This window comes from Terrapene carolina, unplaced genomic scaffold (assembly GCF_002925995.2).
Source record: "Terrapene carolina triunguis isolate 2854851 unplaced genomic scaffold, T_m_triunguis-2.0 Scaffold238, whole genome shotgun sequence".
In the NCBI taxonomy this organism is placed as follows: Eukaryota; Metazoa; Chordata; order Testudines; family Emydidae; genus Terrapene; species Terrapene triunguis.
Genome location: NW_020664589.1, coordinates 17,915,569 through 17,935,320, shown reverse-complemented (window position 1 = coordinate 17,935,320; position 19,752 = coordinate 17,915,569). Strand labels below are relative to the sequence as shown.

The window sequence follows — 19,752 nt, the reverse complement described above, 5'->3', positions numbered from 1 at the left end:
CATATTATGGCCAGTTTTCAGATGCGTATTTTAGAGGCACTCCCACAAACAGACCAGGGGATGCCCAACACTTCCAAACAACAATTATTAATGACAGTCTGCAAGAAGGTGAGGAATTGCTTCTGAAGTTAGGGAGCAAATACTTATAAAAAGTAACAAAGGTTTGTAAGGGGAAATGCCAGAGAGCAAAGGAAGCTTCAGAATTCAATCCAAACTATCACAATGGTGACTTTAGCTTCCAATCAGATCAGGTGCAACATGGTATAGAAGTCAGTCAAGATACAGAACACTGACTCATGCTATTTAGTAAACTAAAACTGTGTTGTGTAACACTAACTAGGAGCAGTGCTGCGCTTTGGGGTGCCGTGTGCACTTCCATCATTTATTTTATATGCACATAGGAATTGTGATGCAAAATTTGTAGAGCCACACAGAAATACTGCCAAATAAAACTGCATCATCTTCCGCGTTCAATGACTGTTACCAAAAGTTCTCACCTCATTCCCAATGCAGGACACTGCCATTGTACACTAGGCTACAAAAGCTAAAAATCCCCCCACAAGAGAATAGTTTCAAGCCCAGCATAGGGACTGGGAAAGAGTGCGCCCTTAAAAATACGTGTGCATGCCGCATGGCTAGAAGTCAAGGGAGTCCTTAAGCAAGTGCTTGCGTCTCAGGATACATGTCTCAAGTTACAGTTTACAGAAAACACGAAAACAGATTTCCAAAGTATCCAAAAATCACATCTATGATATTTATTCACAGCCCTTAACTTTTCTTGCACGTGAGCACTGCAATGCTACAACACCTACCTCACAGGAGAAAGAGCTGCAGTGAGAAACAAAGACTGGAAGGCTGAGAATTACCTAGGGAACGGCCTTCATTCCAGACAATCTAGTCTAATCATATAAACCCAAATATTTAAATACTTTCTAAAACCTCACTGACCCTTTGCCTAAAACAAGCAACATATGGGCCTGGTAAGTATTTCATCTCATTCCAAACTGCTTAAATATCCTATTTCTCAAAAAAATCATTGAGCGTTGGGGGTGTATGAGAGAGCGGAGAAGGGAGTGAGTGATTCTTTCCACTGAATTGTAGATTTACCCGTCACTCTCTCACAGCTGGGCAAGGGGGAGAGGCACATGCCACAGTGCTGGCACAATGCATCTTTATTCAGCATGACCTCGCTTCTGCTCACACCTGCATGCTGAGTACACGGGACACTAGAGTCACGATTATTTTCCTCAAACTAAAATAATCACTTCTAAACAGGAGTAAATGGAACAAAAATAGAGAGTCACGACAGGGAGTGCCTGGTCTAGTGTACGAAAGCCCCAATCCAAACTACAGGGCTCACTGCAGAGTGTAGCTCTTACCGCTTGCTCTATCTGGAGGATTTGTTTAGTAACAAGCAGAATATAACAGCTGCCAAACAGGGAGAAGAAAAAACAAATCCCACCAACTCTCTGAGTTTAATTTACCCAACTTGAAAGTCTGAGCTGGAGCCCATTCAAGTCTTGTAAGTTGAGGACTGCATGAAAGTGCTTAGACCTCAGCCTGTAAATATGAAGGGTTTATGAAGTTGTTGTGTTAGATGAACAGTCTGGTGTCTCTGGAGGCTGCAATGGGAAGTGTGCACAGCTTTCCATATCCTTCATCTCTAGAATTAGTAGTTTTCAATTCTACGGAAAATGAAACTGGGTTCAGGAGTGGGAGCAGGAAGGAGCAAACCGCAGAAATACTCAAAAGATCAAATTATGCACCGTAAGCTTCCATAGTGAAGATTTTAAATACTATCAAATCAGTCTTAAAATAACAAAGCCCAAATTCACAAGCCTCTCTCAGAACGAAACACTTCTGTGTGCAAAATACACCAGGAGTCTGTTTGAAGAGGAGAATATGGGGCCTGATCCAAAGCCATTGAAGTCAATGCAAAGACTTCCATTGCTTCAATGGGCACTGTAGGATCAGGCCCCAAATCACTAGAAACAGCAGTCTCATTCCCACAAAGCCTTTTAAACAAATGCTCGACGTTTACAAGGCCATTTCCCCGAGAAATCATACACAGGCACCTCCAGGAAGAGCACCGCCAGGCCTTTAAATAGTAACTAATGAGAGTCTAAAACCAATAAACTCTAGAAATGTTTTGGAGAAAAGTAAAAATGGTCAAAGTGATTGATGGAAACAGCTACTCCCTGAACATACCCTCACATACTTCAGGGTGAAAGCACAATTGGATCCACAGTGGCAGAGATTATATTAACTAGCAGACACCACCACATTTCTAGAAACAAACTCCCAATTCCCCAAAAGGGCTTATTTAACAACTAAGCACACAGCTCCTTTGCATGAATACCACAAGCTGTATTCAATGATCCCAAATGACGCCACAGTGCCTTTAGGAAGAGCGTTCTCTAAAGAAACACAATACTGAGAAGACTGAAGCGTCTTCAGTCTGCGTACTCCCTAATATTTCTCCCTCCACCTTCAAAACGAGCTGATTAAATCAAACTTCTCTTAACTGTAGTTAATGTTTCTCTTTCTCAGCTGCTTTGGGGATTCTCTGGCTAGGAACTGTTCAGACTGTTTCAACATTTCTTCCTAATCACCATCTACCACTAACACACACTGGACTTTAACCCATTTTTTGCACTTCATGTGGCAGAGCCGGATGCAAGTCATGCAGGGTTAGTGCAAGTTTCATAACAAGCCTTTAATGGGAAACAATCCCTAAATGGCCGTATGTCAACCTGCCTTCCCATCCTCTGCTCATGCAAACTGTTCTCAACATATTTCTTATGCAATGGGGGGTACACCGATCACAGATGTACTTCTTTACAATGCACTTCCTACTGTGCCACCGAGTGGGGCTATGGAAAATGCTTCCTCCTGGAAGTGTTCAGTCTCTCGCGTTCTCATCTCATCAACCCCGCAGGTCTTCGTCTTCCAACAAATCCCAACTGAGCACACCTGCTCTCTTACTCTTGGCCCCACCCTCAACTTGACATGTTTTTAGAATAAGTTGGTTAATAAAAGACTGAGTATATTCCCCCGTATTGTCACAATAAATGTGATTTGAACCTTTGGCTCAAAGAATATATGAGCTCATGTTTGATAAGCTAGATAAGCTCAGAAAATGGGTTTGAAGTGCATGAAAGAGAATCAGATATTGTTACCTCTAAATAATGTGTGTTGATACTTTAAAAAAAAAAGATTAGGAACAGTTAAAGTCTTTCCTCTTCCATTCAATTCATCTTCGCGCGGGAGAGACTGGCTCAGTATTACACTGAGTTTAGTTCTCCGATGTACCACATCCACTGGTAGCATATTATTGACTCCCATCCCTGTATATTATAATTTCCCTACAGAAAGCCAAATGTTAATCACCTTTCAAGCTACATGCCACAGTTCAAATGCCATCAATAAAACAAATCAATTAAAAAGCAACAGACCCCTCTGCCGGAAATCCTTGTCACAAACTCAGTTATGTGCAGGGGAATATGAACAAAACATGTACTTGTGCTATGAGGAAGCAACTCAACTATTCAAAATATAATCAGTAGCATGGGAGGAAAATTCACACATGCTGCTCCTATTCCAAGAATTTACATTAAATACTTGCCACTCTTTTACCAAAACCAGACAGAGTTCTCCTGGTAGAACACCCACACCAGCTCTGTATTTCATTACAACGTGCAGCATTCAGTGGCACAGACTGTGTCTGTATTCCAAGCAAAGAGGAAAAGGCATGCAGGCTGGAGGAGGCTGCAAACCCACTGCTAGGAAGTTACAACGTTCGTTTCCTCGGCATTGCTACAGGTCTCTGATTAATTAGCTGTAACGATAGCTTGCGTTCTGGCATTCCAGCCCACTCACCCCCTACAACACCATCAGGTATTAAACCTGCAGGATTTTCCCAGTGAACTTGCATACTCACCATTCACTGGTGAGAGCGGCCTCATGGACTGAAGTCCTTTATTGGCAGAACAGGAACTGCAGCTTAGCAGCAGGGCATGCTCCCCCTCCCCTATCCCCGTTGCCCTTCCACTGTGCTGCACACCCCACCCCAAGAAGAAAATTCAGCCTTCACAACCCAGTTGATCCCTGGCCTCTCGGCTGAAGCTGCCTACACAGGGGACCTCTGCTGGTGGTTTCTGTAATCCGTCCACCAGGGACCAGACTGAGGCCCCCTGCTAACAAACTTCTGCCAAGCAGTGACTGGGCTAAGTTTGCACCAGGGACCTAGAAGCGAAAGGCTCCACGTCTCCACACCAGTCCCTCTCTCGTTTTTAATTCAAGAGGAGACGAAACAAGTGTTCCAGTTACCCCAGGCCAAACTGCCTGGGAGGTGGAGCGGCAAGCTCTGAAGGTGGATGGGAGGGGTCGGAGCCTTTTTGGCCTGAATGCTCTGTGAGCCCAGCCGTGGTGAAGCATGATCTGAATACAAGATGATTGCAGCATGATTCTTCTTTCCCCTAGTAAGCTATTAACCTTTCAGATGACAGCCCTGCAATCGGAATGACTGAACGATTCTCAGGGTCAGCGTGGAGCTACGTTCTCAAAACCTGACAGCAACATGCAAAAGTTGTGACTGAATCGCGGTCTCGCTGAGAGTAAGATTAAACGCGTGTGACACATCTTTTGCAATCAAAGTGTTCCATTTCCCAAAGTATCTGCCACAGATTGATAACATCCACGCAAAAAGTTAAGTGCAATTATGTCTGTCATTGTAAAACACACTTCAGCAGCACTGAGTGACATCTTGCTGGAAGCTGACAAATTGTTAGAAGATTGTTTGAATGACTGTGGTGGAGGCTCCTCCACCAGCACCTTGGGAAGGAACTCGGAAGGCACTTGCTAACCAAGAAACCACACACATGCAGGGAACGTAACGGCTGTGACAACAGCCGATACACCGGCCTGAGCAAGCGAGATGGCTTTAGGGGAGCTCTGCCTGTGCTGGCAGGAAGTCAGAGCTCTCCCCAGAAAAGCTGAGGTTAGATTTATGGAGAGCACAAGAGCAAGGTAGAAAGCTGAACTCATACACAATTGCTAGGCAGAACTGCAGGCTGGGGCAAACTTGTAATGAAGCTTTCGCTAGTGCGTATTCCCTAAACACCAAACATGTGACCCTGACACTCTCCGGCACACATGGGCAGTGATCCCCATGCCGTTCACACACAGCAACTAAGCTGATGTCCTCAAAAGGCAAGGCTGAAATATTTATCATTAGCACCTGCTTTTGGGAAAGCCCCTCCCCCAAGCGCCCTAAGGTGCAGCGATCACTGTGCTGTGTTAGCACCAACTTATACAAAAGAGACGTTACTCACACTGACCCTCCCAACAGAGCCGCATTTAATTACTGAGTGCCCAGCACTGCCCAGCAAACACACCTAGGAAAGCAGCGTAAAGCTCCATGTCCAACATTCCTGCTACAGGCGACTCAAGTCAGTGGAATGGATCTTTTAACACTCGCCTCTGGGATGAGAAACGGCAGGTGTATTTCTCCACGCTGCCCACAGCACAAAATACAGGGAGAAAAACCCTGGGGTGACTTGACACCGTGTCATCCTACACTGCACAATGGCAGCTCATCAGGTCGCACTCCACAGCGCAACGTCTCAGTCTCATTGGCATACGTGGGCCTGGTCCAGGAGCCCAGAAGCTTGTAACGGGGAATACCAAGGACAAGAGAGCCAAAGCGACATGAACATCCCTGCAAGAGGAAACAAGCAATCCTTCCCCCTCTGTGCTGGCAGGAGGAATTGTGCTCAGCTCTGCCTCTTTCTGCTCCGCAGTTCTGAACAGATGCTCCATTGAAATCAATGGTGTATTACCCCATAGTCGGAAGAGGGGTGTATCCTGCATGTAGCAAGCATGCTAGCAAACAGGGACGTCCTTAAAGAAGAGCACATAGGTTCATTTCCACTGCAGGCATCACTTTTTGAGAAACCCAGGATGCTGCCAGCCAGGCATTAAATACAAGCGCATGAGAAGACAGAGATCCCTGAACGGTCTTTCATGAGACTGAGACTAATGTATTTTGGTACAGATTTCTTCTCTCTCTCTCTCTCTCAAAAGGGCAGGCACAAGCATAGTGTGAAGCCCACATACCCGAGTCACTGGCCAACTCTATCTGAGGACATTCGAGGGCAGACGATTTAGCAAAAGCTTTTGTTCATTCGATATTGGTACAGAACTGGCGACGGAGTTCCAAGTTCCCAACAAACCCTAGTGCAAGAGTCCAGGAACTCCTCACCCCTCTCCCACTTTACCAGGAGGCGACAGGGAAGTGCCGATGCTGGGACTAAGCAGAGCCCGGAGTGCGAATGGCCTGAACAGAACCTCAGCTGGACGAAGCAGCAATGCTGACGCACAGTGAGGTGCTGAGTCGAGTCTCTCGCAGAGCAGCAAAGCATGTGTGATGGAACTCTGACACGCCAGCATCACGAGAATCAATAATTAAGTGTCTGCTGAACCTGCCCGGCACAGAAATGAAAACCGATGGATTAAGAAGCTCTGCAGTAACACACCGGGGTTCTGTTGTCTATCTGTACGTAGTAGTGTTAGCAAGCGTTCCAAAGCACTGAAGATACACTGCATATTGTCCTGATTTAAAAGGTACTTTATAAAAACGAGTCAGAAACTGAAGAGAATCCCTTCAAATATCTGACCAACCTAACAGCTAAATAGCACTAGTTGTGTATTGTGCTGTTCAGTGATTCTGTCTTGGAATAAAATGGCAAACTGGCTGCAAGTGTGTTCTCTTATCTCTATGGTCATGTTAAAATAAAAAGTTACTTGTGACTACAATCTTCCATGGACATTAAGCTTGAATAAATTACTACCCTGTTGATAAAAGTGTTAAAACAGCTTTTCAAGTAACATATGTTTCCTCTAATAAGAAATGTTTGCAAGGAGCATCTTTATATATATTTCTATTTCTAAAAAATATATTGGATAATAAATAATCAATGTAAAAAAAACCAGACATGAATAGATGCCTTGAATGATTGGGCTGTTTTTATTCCGGTGTAAAAGTTACCTGTAAATCATACATGGTGCATGAGGGTAGAGCCAGCTACAGACAGGTGGTTTTTACTAGGAGGCATTAATGTAACATTCAATTATTCCACTGCATACTGGCTGTTTTAACTCAGCCAAATTAGAATACATTTTATATTGACTATTTTGACATTTGTTTTATTTGGCGAGTAAAACAAAACTGATCCAATTTCCTTGCAGCCATTGTAAACCATAAACTGTACAACAAGAGGTTATAAAATATATAAGCCTTGTAAACACTTCTTTTCAGACTGTCGCTGATGCTCTGAGCTCCAATTCTGGCCCGGTTCCCAACAGCTCTGGAGCCATTCTGAACCCCCCCTTCTCAGTCCTACAGTGACCCTTCCACACTTCGTGATTAAGGACAGCCACTGACATTCTCTTGCTAAGATAATTTTTCTCTTTACCATGGAAATTTGCCTGCACGTTTCTCATGGACAGAAAATGAAGACATCTACTGTAAAGACAAGACGTCTCGCTTTGATCTCGCAGGGTCTTTGTTATTTATGCAGCTTGTGCCTAGTGCAATTTTGAAACAATCGAATGGCTCCAGATAAAACAATCTGAGAACTCCAGCAGGACTCCTGTTTCTTATCTCATTTCTAATATCCCCGCTATGAGGCTCTAACGGCTCTGAATGGTGCAAGCTGGGATCTGCAGCAAGGACCTCTCCCAGACAGCACAAGAGACAAGATCTAGCACAACTTTCAGTGAAGTGACTTGTCAAAAATAAACCACAGAAGTTGGTTGAGAAGTCACCACAATACACTAGGTTATAAGTACACTTAAGGGCATGGGCGCATGCCTGTATCCAGATACCGGCCTTCACCAGGATAAAGTTACCACATAGCCCAGTTAAAAGCCTTTTTCAGGCAATTTTAAGACTGCCACTCTTTAAAATGCACAGAAAAGCAAAATAACCAAGGATATGGGTAGCATCTTCTAGCCAGACAATACACTGAACTTTGGACAATTTACAGTCTCCATGAAATTCCCACCTGCCAATCTCCTTAGAAATATAAATCCCAAGCATTTCCTTTAATATGCTAGATGTATTTGCAATACACTGAATGTGCTAACAAAACATTGACACTCCAAAATATGTAAAAACCCACCGAGAACACGTTTCCCAATTGGGGTTGCCCGGGCTATGAGTTCAGAGCAACTCTCTCACCATTGCATGCAGTGCTGCATTTTCATATCAAATGCCAATAATATATAAATCATTCAATTCATTCTCTGTGTGCGGGGTTGTTTAAAAACACCCCCACCACTGGGCTTTGTGCAGGAAAATGTGGTAAATAATTGTAAGCTATAATTATACTCCTGTTCCTCTGACATATAAAAGACACACACACACTTGACACACAGTACACTGCAAGAGCAAACCCATGACATTCACAACGGCTCTACGGCCCTGCTGTTGCAGTTCCTTGTGTGATAAATAAATAAAAAATAAAATTATAAATTAATGGAGATATCCTATCTCCTAGAACTGGAAGGGACCTTGAAAGGTCATCGAGTCCAGTCCCCTGCCTTCACTAGCAGGACCAAGTACTGATTTTGCCCCAGATCCCTAAGTGGCCCCCTCAAGGATTGAACTCACAACCCTGGGTTTAGCAGGCCAATGCTGGGTCTGCGCGCACAATGAACGGCAGCAGCGGGGCCTAAAATCACAGGTTCGGACACAACGAAGAAAAGCAAACCTCAGGCTTCAGTTCTGGGGATTAGGAAAAAAGTTGTTCCCCACTCTTATATGACAAGCCTGCACAATCCACCAAGGGCCTGAATGCTCCCCCCTACCCTTGCCCCACTTTCCCTGGGGGCTGGGGATGGTGAGGATAGCAGTCTAGCTAGACCACTGGCATGCCCCAGAAAGGAGACTCCTAGGCACTCACCTGAGACCAAAGATGCTTTATATTCAGTTAAAAACAAAGATACGGGGCACCTGTGAGCAGCTCTAGGATACGGTTATGGCTTGCTGGGCGCTGACAGGGTGCTCTTTGGTATACAGGACACAAAAGACAGGCAGTTTCATGCTTGGAATTGTTTACACTCTGACCCAGGCCGGCAGGCTAAACAGGACCCCTGGGCAGCCCTCAGTGAATGCATTTTTGTTGTTGTTCTGTCAGCTTTGCTACCTTCTCATCCCCATTCCATCCACGTGCCATCTATGCATGACATCCGCACAGCTTTCTGGGGACTAGCATGTATTCCCCCATTACAGCAGGGTGGACCGTGTAATAATTTATACTGGGACAGTGCCCACTGGTCACAGTCCCACTGGCTTGAGTGTTCAGCTAAAATACGCAGCATAGCATGCCCAAGCAGAAGAGAACCATAGAAAACACTGACAAGTGGCAGAACCTACCTCGGCAGGTTAGGAGCTGGTGTTGAAGCTGGTACTTGGGAAGAAGGTGTCCCGGGTTGCGAGGAGTCATGGTTTCGTGGAACCCTGCCCATTCGGTACCAAATACCCATATTGTTAAGTTCCCTTTGTAAGTAACAGAGAAATCATTAATGCTATTAGCAAATGCAGCATGCACACATGATATCAAACATCGGCAAGTTTCACCAAGAAACATCTTGTGTAATAAGAACCAGGCTAATTGCCACAGAGGATCAATTAATTCTCACACCAAGCAGAATAATACTTTGCACTTGTATAGTACATTCCCTTCAGTGATCTCAGAGCTTTTTCACAAACATTAACACTTGCAAACTCCCACTTAATTCCTGTAGGAAATTACAGTGCGTGGGTTTGGTACATGCTGCGGTATGGGAACGTCCTCTGGATGAAGGGCTGCTTACCCTATGAATGTGTACTGTGGAGGGGCCTGCTTAGATCTGCCCAGGATTCGGATATCACAAATAGCAGCCTCCGTAGAATCTCGAGGGATGAATTTGATGCAGAGCCTCTTCTTTCTGAAAGCTATTTCTTCTGTGAAAGGAAACCAGGATTAGAGGCTGGTTTTTATGCATGACCAGGGTATAAAAGTTATTTATTGCATCTTCAGAGCTTATGCAGATAGTTATGGCAGAAATAGGAGGTGGACAGCAAATAAGTGTGCAAAGCCATGCACTGACTGAATTTTCTAACACTAGTCCTTTTGTGTGGCATGCAAGATTTGTTATTCAGCAGTACTTCTCTCCATACTATCATCTACAGAGAAGATTAGATACTACATACCACAAAGAATTACAGCCTCTGTAATAGAATTTGTCAGGCTGTTGTTTCCACGTCCTATATCTCTGATATCATTTACTTCACTTCTCTCATGGTAGCATTCACCACACCAGCCTGGAGAGCAATCACTGTGTTTGGTAACACATATGAAAGTCACCAGCATCACTGGTCAACCCAGGATCAAGATTTTCTTCACATGGCCATTCGTGCATGGCAGCATATTAAATTCTAGTAAGTGCCCCCTACAGCCAGGCTCAAATTGGGAGCATTCAGCAAAATGCTGCCACTTGGTGAGACTAGGGAGGTGGAGATGGAAGAGAGACTGGACCCCAGAGGGTGGCACAGAAGAGGTGCATGCACTCAGATTCAGATCTCCTCAGGAACACCTCACCCAAACGCATCCGAGACCCTGTCTACGCTGGGCTCTTTGCACCAGTGTAGTTCTTGTAATGGTGCAACCCCCCAATGTAGATATGCTGCAATAGTACAATTTACCCCAGGAAGTTACCAGGGTAAATTGTCCTGGCATAAACCCCATTTTGCATTCATGCAGTGTATCTGTAATGGAAATTTGCCTGGTGTGGCTACACCAGTGTATATTTCCCTAGTCTAGACAAGCTCTAAGGTCTAATTGTACCAGAAGCTTCAGTCTTAAAGAACTGAGTTTATGGAAATGCATGCTCACTCTCCCAGCTGTGGTTCATTTTGCTACCATATGCTGGCCCCACTAATCTCTGGAGGTCCCTGTACATTTCTCTGCCCTTGCTGTTGTTTGTAACTCCTTCCACTTTAGTATAATCTCTGAATCTCATTAGCCGCTTTAGCCCTATTCTAGCCTAGCAAAATATTTAATAAAACAGGATTTCACAGGCCTGCTGCACTCCTAGCCAAACCCATCTCAAGCCACTTCCTTCCTAGTGTTTGGCCATTGGAAGCACCATACTGATCTGCGTCCCAGAGCTGTACAGCCATGCAGGGTGTGACCCTGGAGGGTATAACACACACCATTCAATACACCACAGCCAGCATCTTTAAAGAAGCTTAGCCTGATTTAAGTGGCCACAGCTCCCAGTCAAGTCCGATGGATTTGTGGGTCCTCAGCTACTCTGAAAATCAGGCCCCTTTCAGTCAGGTGCCTAAAGGTGGATTTTAGAAGCCTGGCTTTTGGCTCTCCCATTTCTACACTTTGCTGAGATGGCTAGGGAGCAGGACATTCAGTGCGTTGTGTTATTAGCCCAGGAGACTACAAATGGAAACACGAAGCCACAAATTTTACTTTGAACAAAATGAGAGGCCTGTTACTTCACATGCAGAATATCACAAAGCTCATTTTACTGGCTTGTCTGCCAGGCTCTTTCACACTTTGCTAAATTCCTCCATCTGTGGCAAACTCAGCGACGGAGCTAGACGTGCTCATGGAGGCAGGGAAAATGCACCACTTTATTTATACCAACAGCGCATGGAGGGCAGCAGAATACACTGTAAATGAATCACGCAGTCCTCTCCCCCTCAGCCACATGTTACGTGACTGTGATTTCGTTTAAAGTTATTCTCCATCCTCAGCCCCGGGGTGTTTCCTTGATAAGCGATTGGCTCTACCCTTGCTCCACATGTGCTCCGGAGCTCTCGGGGGCGGTGGCACTGGGAAGTCAGTCATGGGTTACAGAACCTTTTCCTTCTTGGTCACTCATACAAATCAACCCCAGGCTGGCAGTGACTGAACAACCATCCCCATGTGCTGCAGATCCAGGTGAATTATTCACCGTGAAGAAGATTCAGTGAGCCCCTCCCTTTCAATTGACAAACTGGTCTGGATTTCATTACTGGCAGAAAGGACCTGCAAGTATGTGCACTGGCAGAGTGACTGCAGCCCCTTCCCACAAGCCCAGCCACTGGCCTGAGGGGGGTTTGCAGAGCTGGTGCACAGACCCCTTCTGTAGCATGCAGGGGGTGCAGCAGTCGGGCTTACTTGGTGCAGAGGGCTTGGGGCTGAGTGGAGTTTTCTCCCCCAGATTAGGTAGTTATCTGGAAAGCTGTTTTTCCCTTGCAGGAATGAAGGGGAGGATTTTCTGGGCATTCTCCTTCCAATTCATCTTGGCAATGATGAGAGAGGCTCATGTGGATCCCAGCTCCCCAGTGCATGGGCACCAATTTGCTCATATCTGAGCACTATAAAGTCATATGTGTATAAGCACCACGCACAGAGCTCAATACCAGACTTCTCAGCGGAAAAAGGTTAACTGCTCCCAGAGAACCCTCCCCTTCAAAGCACCAGGGGGAACGAGGGGCTGATAAGAGAGGTGGGGCAGTGGCCCACTAGCCATTTGGATACCTGGTGTCATCCCTTGTGTATCTAGGAGATCTAACACATTAGGAATAGTTAATGAAAGCGAGTGAGATAAGGACTATTACACAGCTGCATGCCCCAGGACACATGCCGGGGAATAATTCAAGGAGCCCTTTTTAAGTGACTAATCCAGCTTTTGATGTTTAAGTTTGACTCATCACAAAAGGTTCCTTTACAACACTACTCAGAAGAGACTCACCTTTTCCCAGCAGCTGAGCTTGTTTAACAGGTAACCAAAAGAGAGGTTCTGCCAGGTCTCTTGCCCGAGTGCCCGTGGGTCACCTGACCCGATCGCATTGACCTGCCAGGGAAGTCTGCAGCAGGGTCTGGTGCTCTGCCCCAGGCGAAATCCTCTATTCCAGCTTCACTGGGGTCACCAGATGGAGCCGTGGGGCAGGGAGGCTGGGAGCCTGCTGAGCACCCAGCTCATGACCAACATTACCACACTGCCTTTGGGGCCTCACCTGCCCATGCAAAGGGAAGGAGCAAGATCCACCCCCGCTGGAAGGTGCAACGCTCCTGTGGGCAGTCAGGCAGCTGCACTGAAAAGCCTACAGCACATTTCTGCACAGCACAGCACGGGCCCAGGCTCAATCTCACATGGGAACAAAACGCCTGGCACCATCCAGAAACATGCGCACGCAACAATGCTGCCTGCTCTTGCCCCCTCAGCCGCTGCTGGAGCTGTGCACGGGGCGTGCATGAGCGAGCATGGAGCCCGCTGCTCACAAAACCCAGCATTGTGAAAACACACACTTACGTGTATCGACTGTCTCCTGGATGGGGATGAAGCCCACAGGAAGCGTGTCCTTGATATCAATTAGTTTCATGTCAACCAGGACGTTGCCTAAATGGCTCTTTAGAGAGAGGAGAAAAACAGGTGAGTGCAACTCTTAATAATTCAGGTTCTTCTTGTCTTGCTGATTTGACTTGAAGCTCCCTGTTAAGCAGAGTAGTTTAGCAGAGAGGGCGACTGAGGAATGAGTGGCAGGTACCAGGCTAACAACTCAGACCGAAGGCTACGGTTTTGTCAGAGAGGTGATAGAAATCGTGAATTTGAATCTCGGAAATGGCTGTCAAACCACATGTGATTCGGCCCCCAAACTGAGTTGTGGTGCCACCTAGTGCACGGGGTCACAGCACACTCAGGTTTGGCCCAATCACCAGGCTCTATCGACAGAGGTGAGTGGTGCTGTAACTCCAGGCACCATGTCACAGTGCCTAGAGTGGGGAGCCGGGCTCAGCCCTGCAGGACAGGAGCCGCCCACTGCACGGTGAGTGGGCTTGCTCTCCAACTCCGCCCTCCCATTCTGTGATTTACCTGTCGTGAAATTTACGAAAAAATGTCTGTGCCAAAATTGTAGCTTTACTCCTGATTGCCTACTTACAGCATGTACACAGCCCACAAAGGGTCATCAGCTAAGAGATTACAGGGTTTTCTGTCACACCCATCACTGTAATCCCTTAGCACCTTGGAAACAGAGACCACACTAGTCTCCTGGAAAATCCCTGGTCCCTACCCAGTGAGTTAAAGGAGAATCACCATCGTCCAGTGAACTGTAAGCCTACAAGCCCTATGCATGGTCCAGCTGCGAAAGCCACATAATGTTTATATGGTCACAGTGGTGGGAAATGCTAAGGAAAGACTCTAATGTAGACACAGCCAAAGTTATTACATGCTTCTGCTAATTAATATTGAATACATATGGTGCTAGCTCCAAAAGCTCACGCCATTTGGAATGATAAATTTCATTTGGAATCCATATGAATTCTGAACCAGTGCCTTGTCCTATTAATCAAGGTTTGAAGAGCTAAAAAACAATTTAGTATGACAGCCTCCACAATTGTTTAGAGACTTCATTTCCTTTGCAGTTCCCATTAAAGCCAATATTCTGCCAATATTCTGGATTCACACGTGGAAGAAAAACAAACCCTCTTTCGTTGTCACGTGGCTTTTATGAACAGAAATGCAAAAAGCAATTAAAATGTCATTCTACGCTATGAGACCCCGTCAGTGTATTTTATCATTACTTCCTGCAAACTGCCAGGCACAGTTTTTATCTGGGCAAGCAAAATATTTCAGACAAACCACTGCTTTCTGATTACTGTGTGTATATGAATTGGGAGGCTTTGAAATAAGAGCAGGTTGATTAGGGGCTTCATACCTTCTGAACAGTTTTTTTTTTTAACTTTACAATTCCATAGCAATACAGTGCAATCTAAATACTACACAGTGGTGATGCTGAAAGTGAGCAGTGCTGATTTTCTAAAATCTGAACGTGTCAGTTAACATTTTGTTTAGGCACAGTGACTGGTAGATAAAACGGTTTTTGCTAATGCATCTTTCATGTTGTATTATTCCTACTGTCTGTCTGTTTTACACTAACATTCAACGTCAGTTAAACTGATGATTCCTCTGCCACATCAATACCAGATAGGCAGAAGAAAAAAAACCACACTAAGTTTATCAACTATTGAAATGGCTGGAGTCAGTGGAGTGTATATATGAGAGTGCAGCAAACAATGTACTCAGGTAAAAGTGTTAAAGAACCCACTGTCCCCAACACTTAAACACCAACACATGGAAAACGTCAACATGTTGGGAAATTAGAAATTCTCTCAAAGATTCTTTACACAGTTGAGAACGATGCTCCCAATAAACGACATCACAAATTAGCCCTACAGTGAAACTCAAAGACTTAACTAGGTTCGTTCTGATAACTAAACCCGTGACAAGGTGGGTGAGGTAATATCTTCTATTAGACCAACTTACGCTGGTGAGAGAGGCAAGCTTTCGAGCTCGAAAGTTTCTTTCTCTCCCCAACCAAAGTTGGTCCAACAAAAGATATTACCTCACTCACCTTGTGCCTCTAATATCCTGGGACCGACATGGCTACAACACTGCACCCAACTAAACCAGTGTCATTCGTGTCAAAATAACGTGGCTACAGTTACACTAGAGAGCTTACAGCGAGGCCGGGGGCTGGAGGTTGGTGGATCCTTTGGTTTTCAAGTCAAGATCCATGATCAGCCTCCTATTATTAATTATTATTATTATTTATTTGTTTGATAGCACCTCGGAGTCTAAGTTATGGACCAGGATCCCACTGTGCTACTGGGGGCTGCCTTTCTCTATCTCTGTTATCAGCAAAAATACTGAAAACTGAATCAATATTGACATTCAAAACACGGAGAGCAGCAGAAGTACCTCCTATATAGAGTGCTCTCACTGCACTTGGAAAGCAGAATCAAATATTTTTCTCCAGAAAATATAAAGTTTGTAGATTATACTCATCTGACAAATACAAACAGCCAGTAAAGGCATCAGATCATGGGCCTTCCCAGCCTAACAGCTCCTTACCCAAGTGACAGTGTAGACCACGAACAACCAAGACTGGCTGGATTTAGTCCATTGGAAAGGCACACCAGACAGCTGCTGCCTGCACACTGTGAACAAAGTCTGACTATCCGTGTTGGAAGATGTGGCTCCAGGGCAGACACACACACAGCTACTGAAAACCCTGGGTGAGTGCTAAAGAACTGGAGTCGGACAGAGAAGGGTGAGGAAGTGAGTCCCCCAGGGAAAATGGGGATGATGCTCTGGACTAGGAGAGCGCTCAGGCTTGTGGGATTCAATTCTTACACTTGCTTTCCTTACGTTGTCAGTGTAGGAAAGTCACCTGCTTTGCTAGCACGGGCTGCCCCGTTGTGGGTGTGCTAGATGCTAATGCAAGAGCAGGGATGAAACAAACGTTCCTGGGATTTTTTTTCCATTTTGTTGATTGCAAATCTTTCAGAGAGCTGCTTTCCCCACAACAAACAGCTGATTAAGAGAACAAACACACAGCAAAGATCCCATCAGTGTAGCTTGGCTACAGACTCACCTGGACTTGCTGAAAAACCTGCTTGAATTATCCTGGCTCCCCAAACTGAATCAGTTTAGGAACAAGAACGCGCCAAGCAAATTGTTCAGTCATTCGGCAAATGGACTTACATTTTCTTTCGAAAACGATCTTGTGAAGCACAGGTATCTTGTGACCTTGGATTTAAATAAGCCATCTTTCCAGAGGTCAGCATCCAAGCCATCTGCTGTTTGTGCAACCTGGAAAGATGAGACAGAGGGAGAGACGGGACATCTGAGCCAAGATACAGTTAATGTATGTGCAGTACATCTTCCTCATACCTATTCTCATTAATGCTGGCCCGAATTCTCTCAGCATCTCATTAGTTCATTTCACAAGGTAAAGTGGAGGGATAAAAAAAAGCCCCAACTTCTAAGAATATTGTCTCGAGGGAGTCAGTTGATTAAAGAACCCCTGACAAAAACTATTCTAATAAGGAAACGGCAGCTTTGGAAAGTCAGCACAATACGACACTCGGTACCATTCCATCACCGGGGCACAGCATCTGCAAACATGGAAAGAGGGCTACATTTCAGGGATGCAGGAAATTGCCCTCCAAGAGGTGCCCCAGCTCCAGTAGTTGGGCAGGAGCCTGACGAAATGGTACGCTCACATGCTCAGCAAGTGGGGCCGGGTGGAACCAGTGAACAGTTGTGCAAATGTTTTTCACCAAGTTCAAAAAGCACCTTATGCCCAGAACATCAGTTCCAAGGAGCACTGCAAGTTGTGATAGTTCACAAAGGTCACAGTCACCTTTCTCCAACAGAAAGACTCACTGCAATAGTACCAGAATCGCTGCACTTGGTTCACACACTCAGAAGAGTTAACCAGAGACTCAGCTGTGCCTGTTTGAGAGGGAAATTCCCCCTTTCTCTTCAAAGTCCCTTCGCTCCAGCTGCAGAGATGGCTGTGTATGCGGAGGTAGAACCAGTGTCTCTGGAGCTAATGTACTGGGTATGTCTCCTGTCTCCTCTGAGGCCAGCGGCTCAGAGGAATTCTCTGCCCCCACTAATCCAGGGCCTACTCCATGTTCCCAGGCCTCTTAGGACAGGACTGTTGTCACGCAGCAGGCCAGACTTCACTGACTCACAACACAGAACCCAGGGTGTAAATCAGCGCAGGATTCGACCTGTCCTAGCCAATCTCAATGCATCTGAACGCAGAATCTCTGAAAAAATTAGTTTCCAACAGTGAAAGACACAAACATCTTCACAATTTAATTTCTGTTCACAGCAGAAGCCCCAACTCTTACTACATAAAAGAGCGCCCAGGCTTTCTCTGCAACCAGGCACAGAGAGCCGCCTCTTAAGAGAACATGTTTATGGACCATCCTTAGGAGTGGTTCAGGAGAGAAGACAGAGAAGCAATCATTCAGACCCTGATGGGACTATCAGTGACAGGCCTGGTAACAGGAAGAGGTGCCATTGGAACAGCCCTGATCTTTACTGGAGAGTACTGTATCAAAGCCACTGTATTGAACTTGGGTGTCCCTAATCATCTGATTGCCACAAGCTGGGACTGGACAACAGGGGATGGAGCATTTGACAAACTGCCCTGTTCTGTTCATTCCCTCTGACGCATGTGGCATTGGCCACTATCAGAGACAGGATACTGGGCTAGATGGACCATTGGCCTGACTCAGTCTGGCTGTTCTTATGTCCTTATGAACTTCAGATGGATACGGCCAGTTGTGTCCTGCACGCAGACCCGGGATCAGGCCACATAAACAGCTCATTCTAATGTGCGAGGCGTTTGCTAAGCATAACAATAGAGCTTGGGGATATTGATGCAGGTGAGCAACACAACAGGCTGAATGCACCGAGGGGCTTTAAGACAAATGGAAAAGTTGCCACTTCCTAGAATGCAGAATTCCTGTGATGCTGTGCCTGAGGCAGCGTCTGACTGACAGTCATTCTATACTTCAGATCAACACTTTCTAAGCCACTGAGTATCACATCGGGGTTTTTTTAATTCTTAAAAAATCCACACAATACAATATACCAACCCTGCCATCTGCAGGTCATTTCGCTGTGATGTTGCTGGTCAGAGCTAAGACTCACTCGTGTCTGGATAAAGCAGTGAACATTCAGCAGGGTCAGGACAGCAGCCAAATAAGCAGCTATTGCAGAATAATTCTGGAAGTTGTATTTCACAGAACCTTTGATGAAAGTTAACCACACAACTGATATGACATTGAAACCTAAGCACTGCTTACTGGCTCAGCGTGAACTGCGCTAAGAATTCAGGGCCAACTTTTCCCTGCCTCCTCTCTACGTGAAGGAATAAACTCACTGGAATATTATTATTTATTCCAGGTGACAGGTATGCGGTCATCTCCTGAGGATCCCACAGAAACAGGGTACCTCCCAAGGTTCACCTGGCCGTGACTTTGAGGCTGCTGGGTGTGGCCTGTTGCACTCCAGATCTGCTCCCTGCATAACGAACATGTCTCTCTGAAAAACGCTGCAGGGCCTTCACAGCAGCCCTGAGAGGACATGGGAGGTGTGTGGTCTGAGCAGCCCAATGGTTTGGTAGTACGAGCTCACACGGAGATGGAAGGGGTCAATTCCTAGCATTGTGGTCCAGTGGGCTCCTGACAAGCTAAGTTTGTGCCTTCTGACCTACTGCCGCATGCCTCTCTCCAGGCAACTGGTGTATCTTGTGTCTTTCTTTAAGACCAGGCTATCAGCTGCAGAACTTGCTTAGCTCCTGTGCACACACTCTTTCCTGGAGGCCCCAATGCATATTCATTGTCACTTTCTCTATGCAAGCAGCAGCACCCCAGGATCACAGCGGCACTAAGGCCTGATCTACACACCCCTGACCGATGTAGCAAGCCGACATAACCACCAGCGCAGACACAGCTACGTCCCTGGAAGAGGGATTCCACTGACACAGCTTTGTTCAGTGAGCAGGTATCCCTTCACCAGCCGACAAACGTTGTCAGTGTAGACGCATCTATGCTATGGGGCTATGCTGACGTTGCTATGCTGGCATAGTCTCCAGGGTGCAAACATCCCCTAACTGAACTCGGCTGCAGCTGCCAGAGCCCGTCGTGCCACAGATTTCAGGAGATCTTGGCCACCGGTCATGGTGTGTCTCAGACTGAGGCAGCTACCAATCTGCCCACCACTTGGGGCAGGAGAAGGGAGAGCAGGAGACCAGAAAAGAAGTGGAGCAGAGAGCGAGAGGCAGAGGCCATTATGGTGGCCTGATTCTGCAGAAGCTGTCGAGACAGGAGATGTGGA

The 19,752-nt window shown here is 45.9% G+C and overlaps 1 protein-coding gene across 6 annotated transcripts in view; it reads right to left on the bottom strand.

The window, feature by feature from the left end:
* Window positions 1-19,752, bottom strand: part of MVB12B (multivesicular body subunit 12B) — a 104,807-nt gene that overhangs the window by 58,441 nt on the left and 26,614 nt on the right. For 5 of the 6 annotated variants that reach the window (XM_026657283.2, XM_026657282.2, XM_026657286.2 and 2 more), the window contains exons 3-6: window positions 16,597-16,704; window positions 13,363-13,459; window positions 9,880-10,009; window positions 9,440-9,562 (exon numbers count right to left, since the gene is read on the bottom strand). In XM_026657283.2, coding sequence (XP_026513068.1) covers window positions 9,440-9,562; window positions 9,880-10,009; window positions 13,363-13,459; window positions 16,597-16,704 — 458 coding nt within the window. Of the gene's footprint in view, window positions 1-9,435; window positions 9,563-9,879; window positions 10,010-13,362; window positions 13,460-16,596; window positions 16,705-19,752 lie in introns of those variants that run through there. The other variant, XM_026657285.2, reaches the window with a different exon arrangement.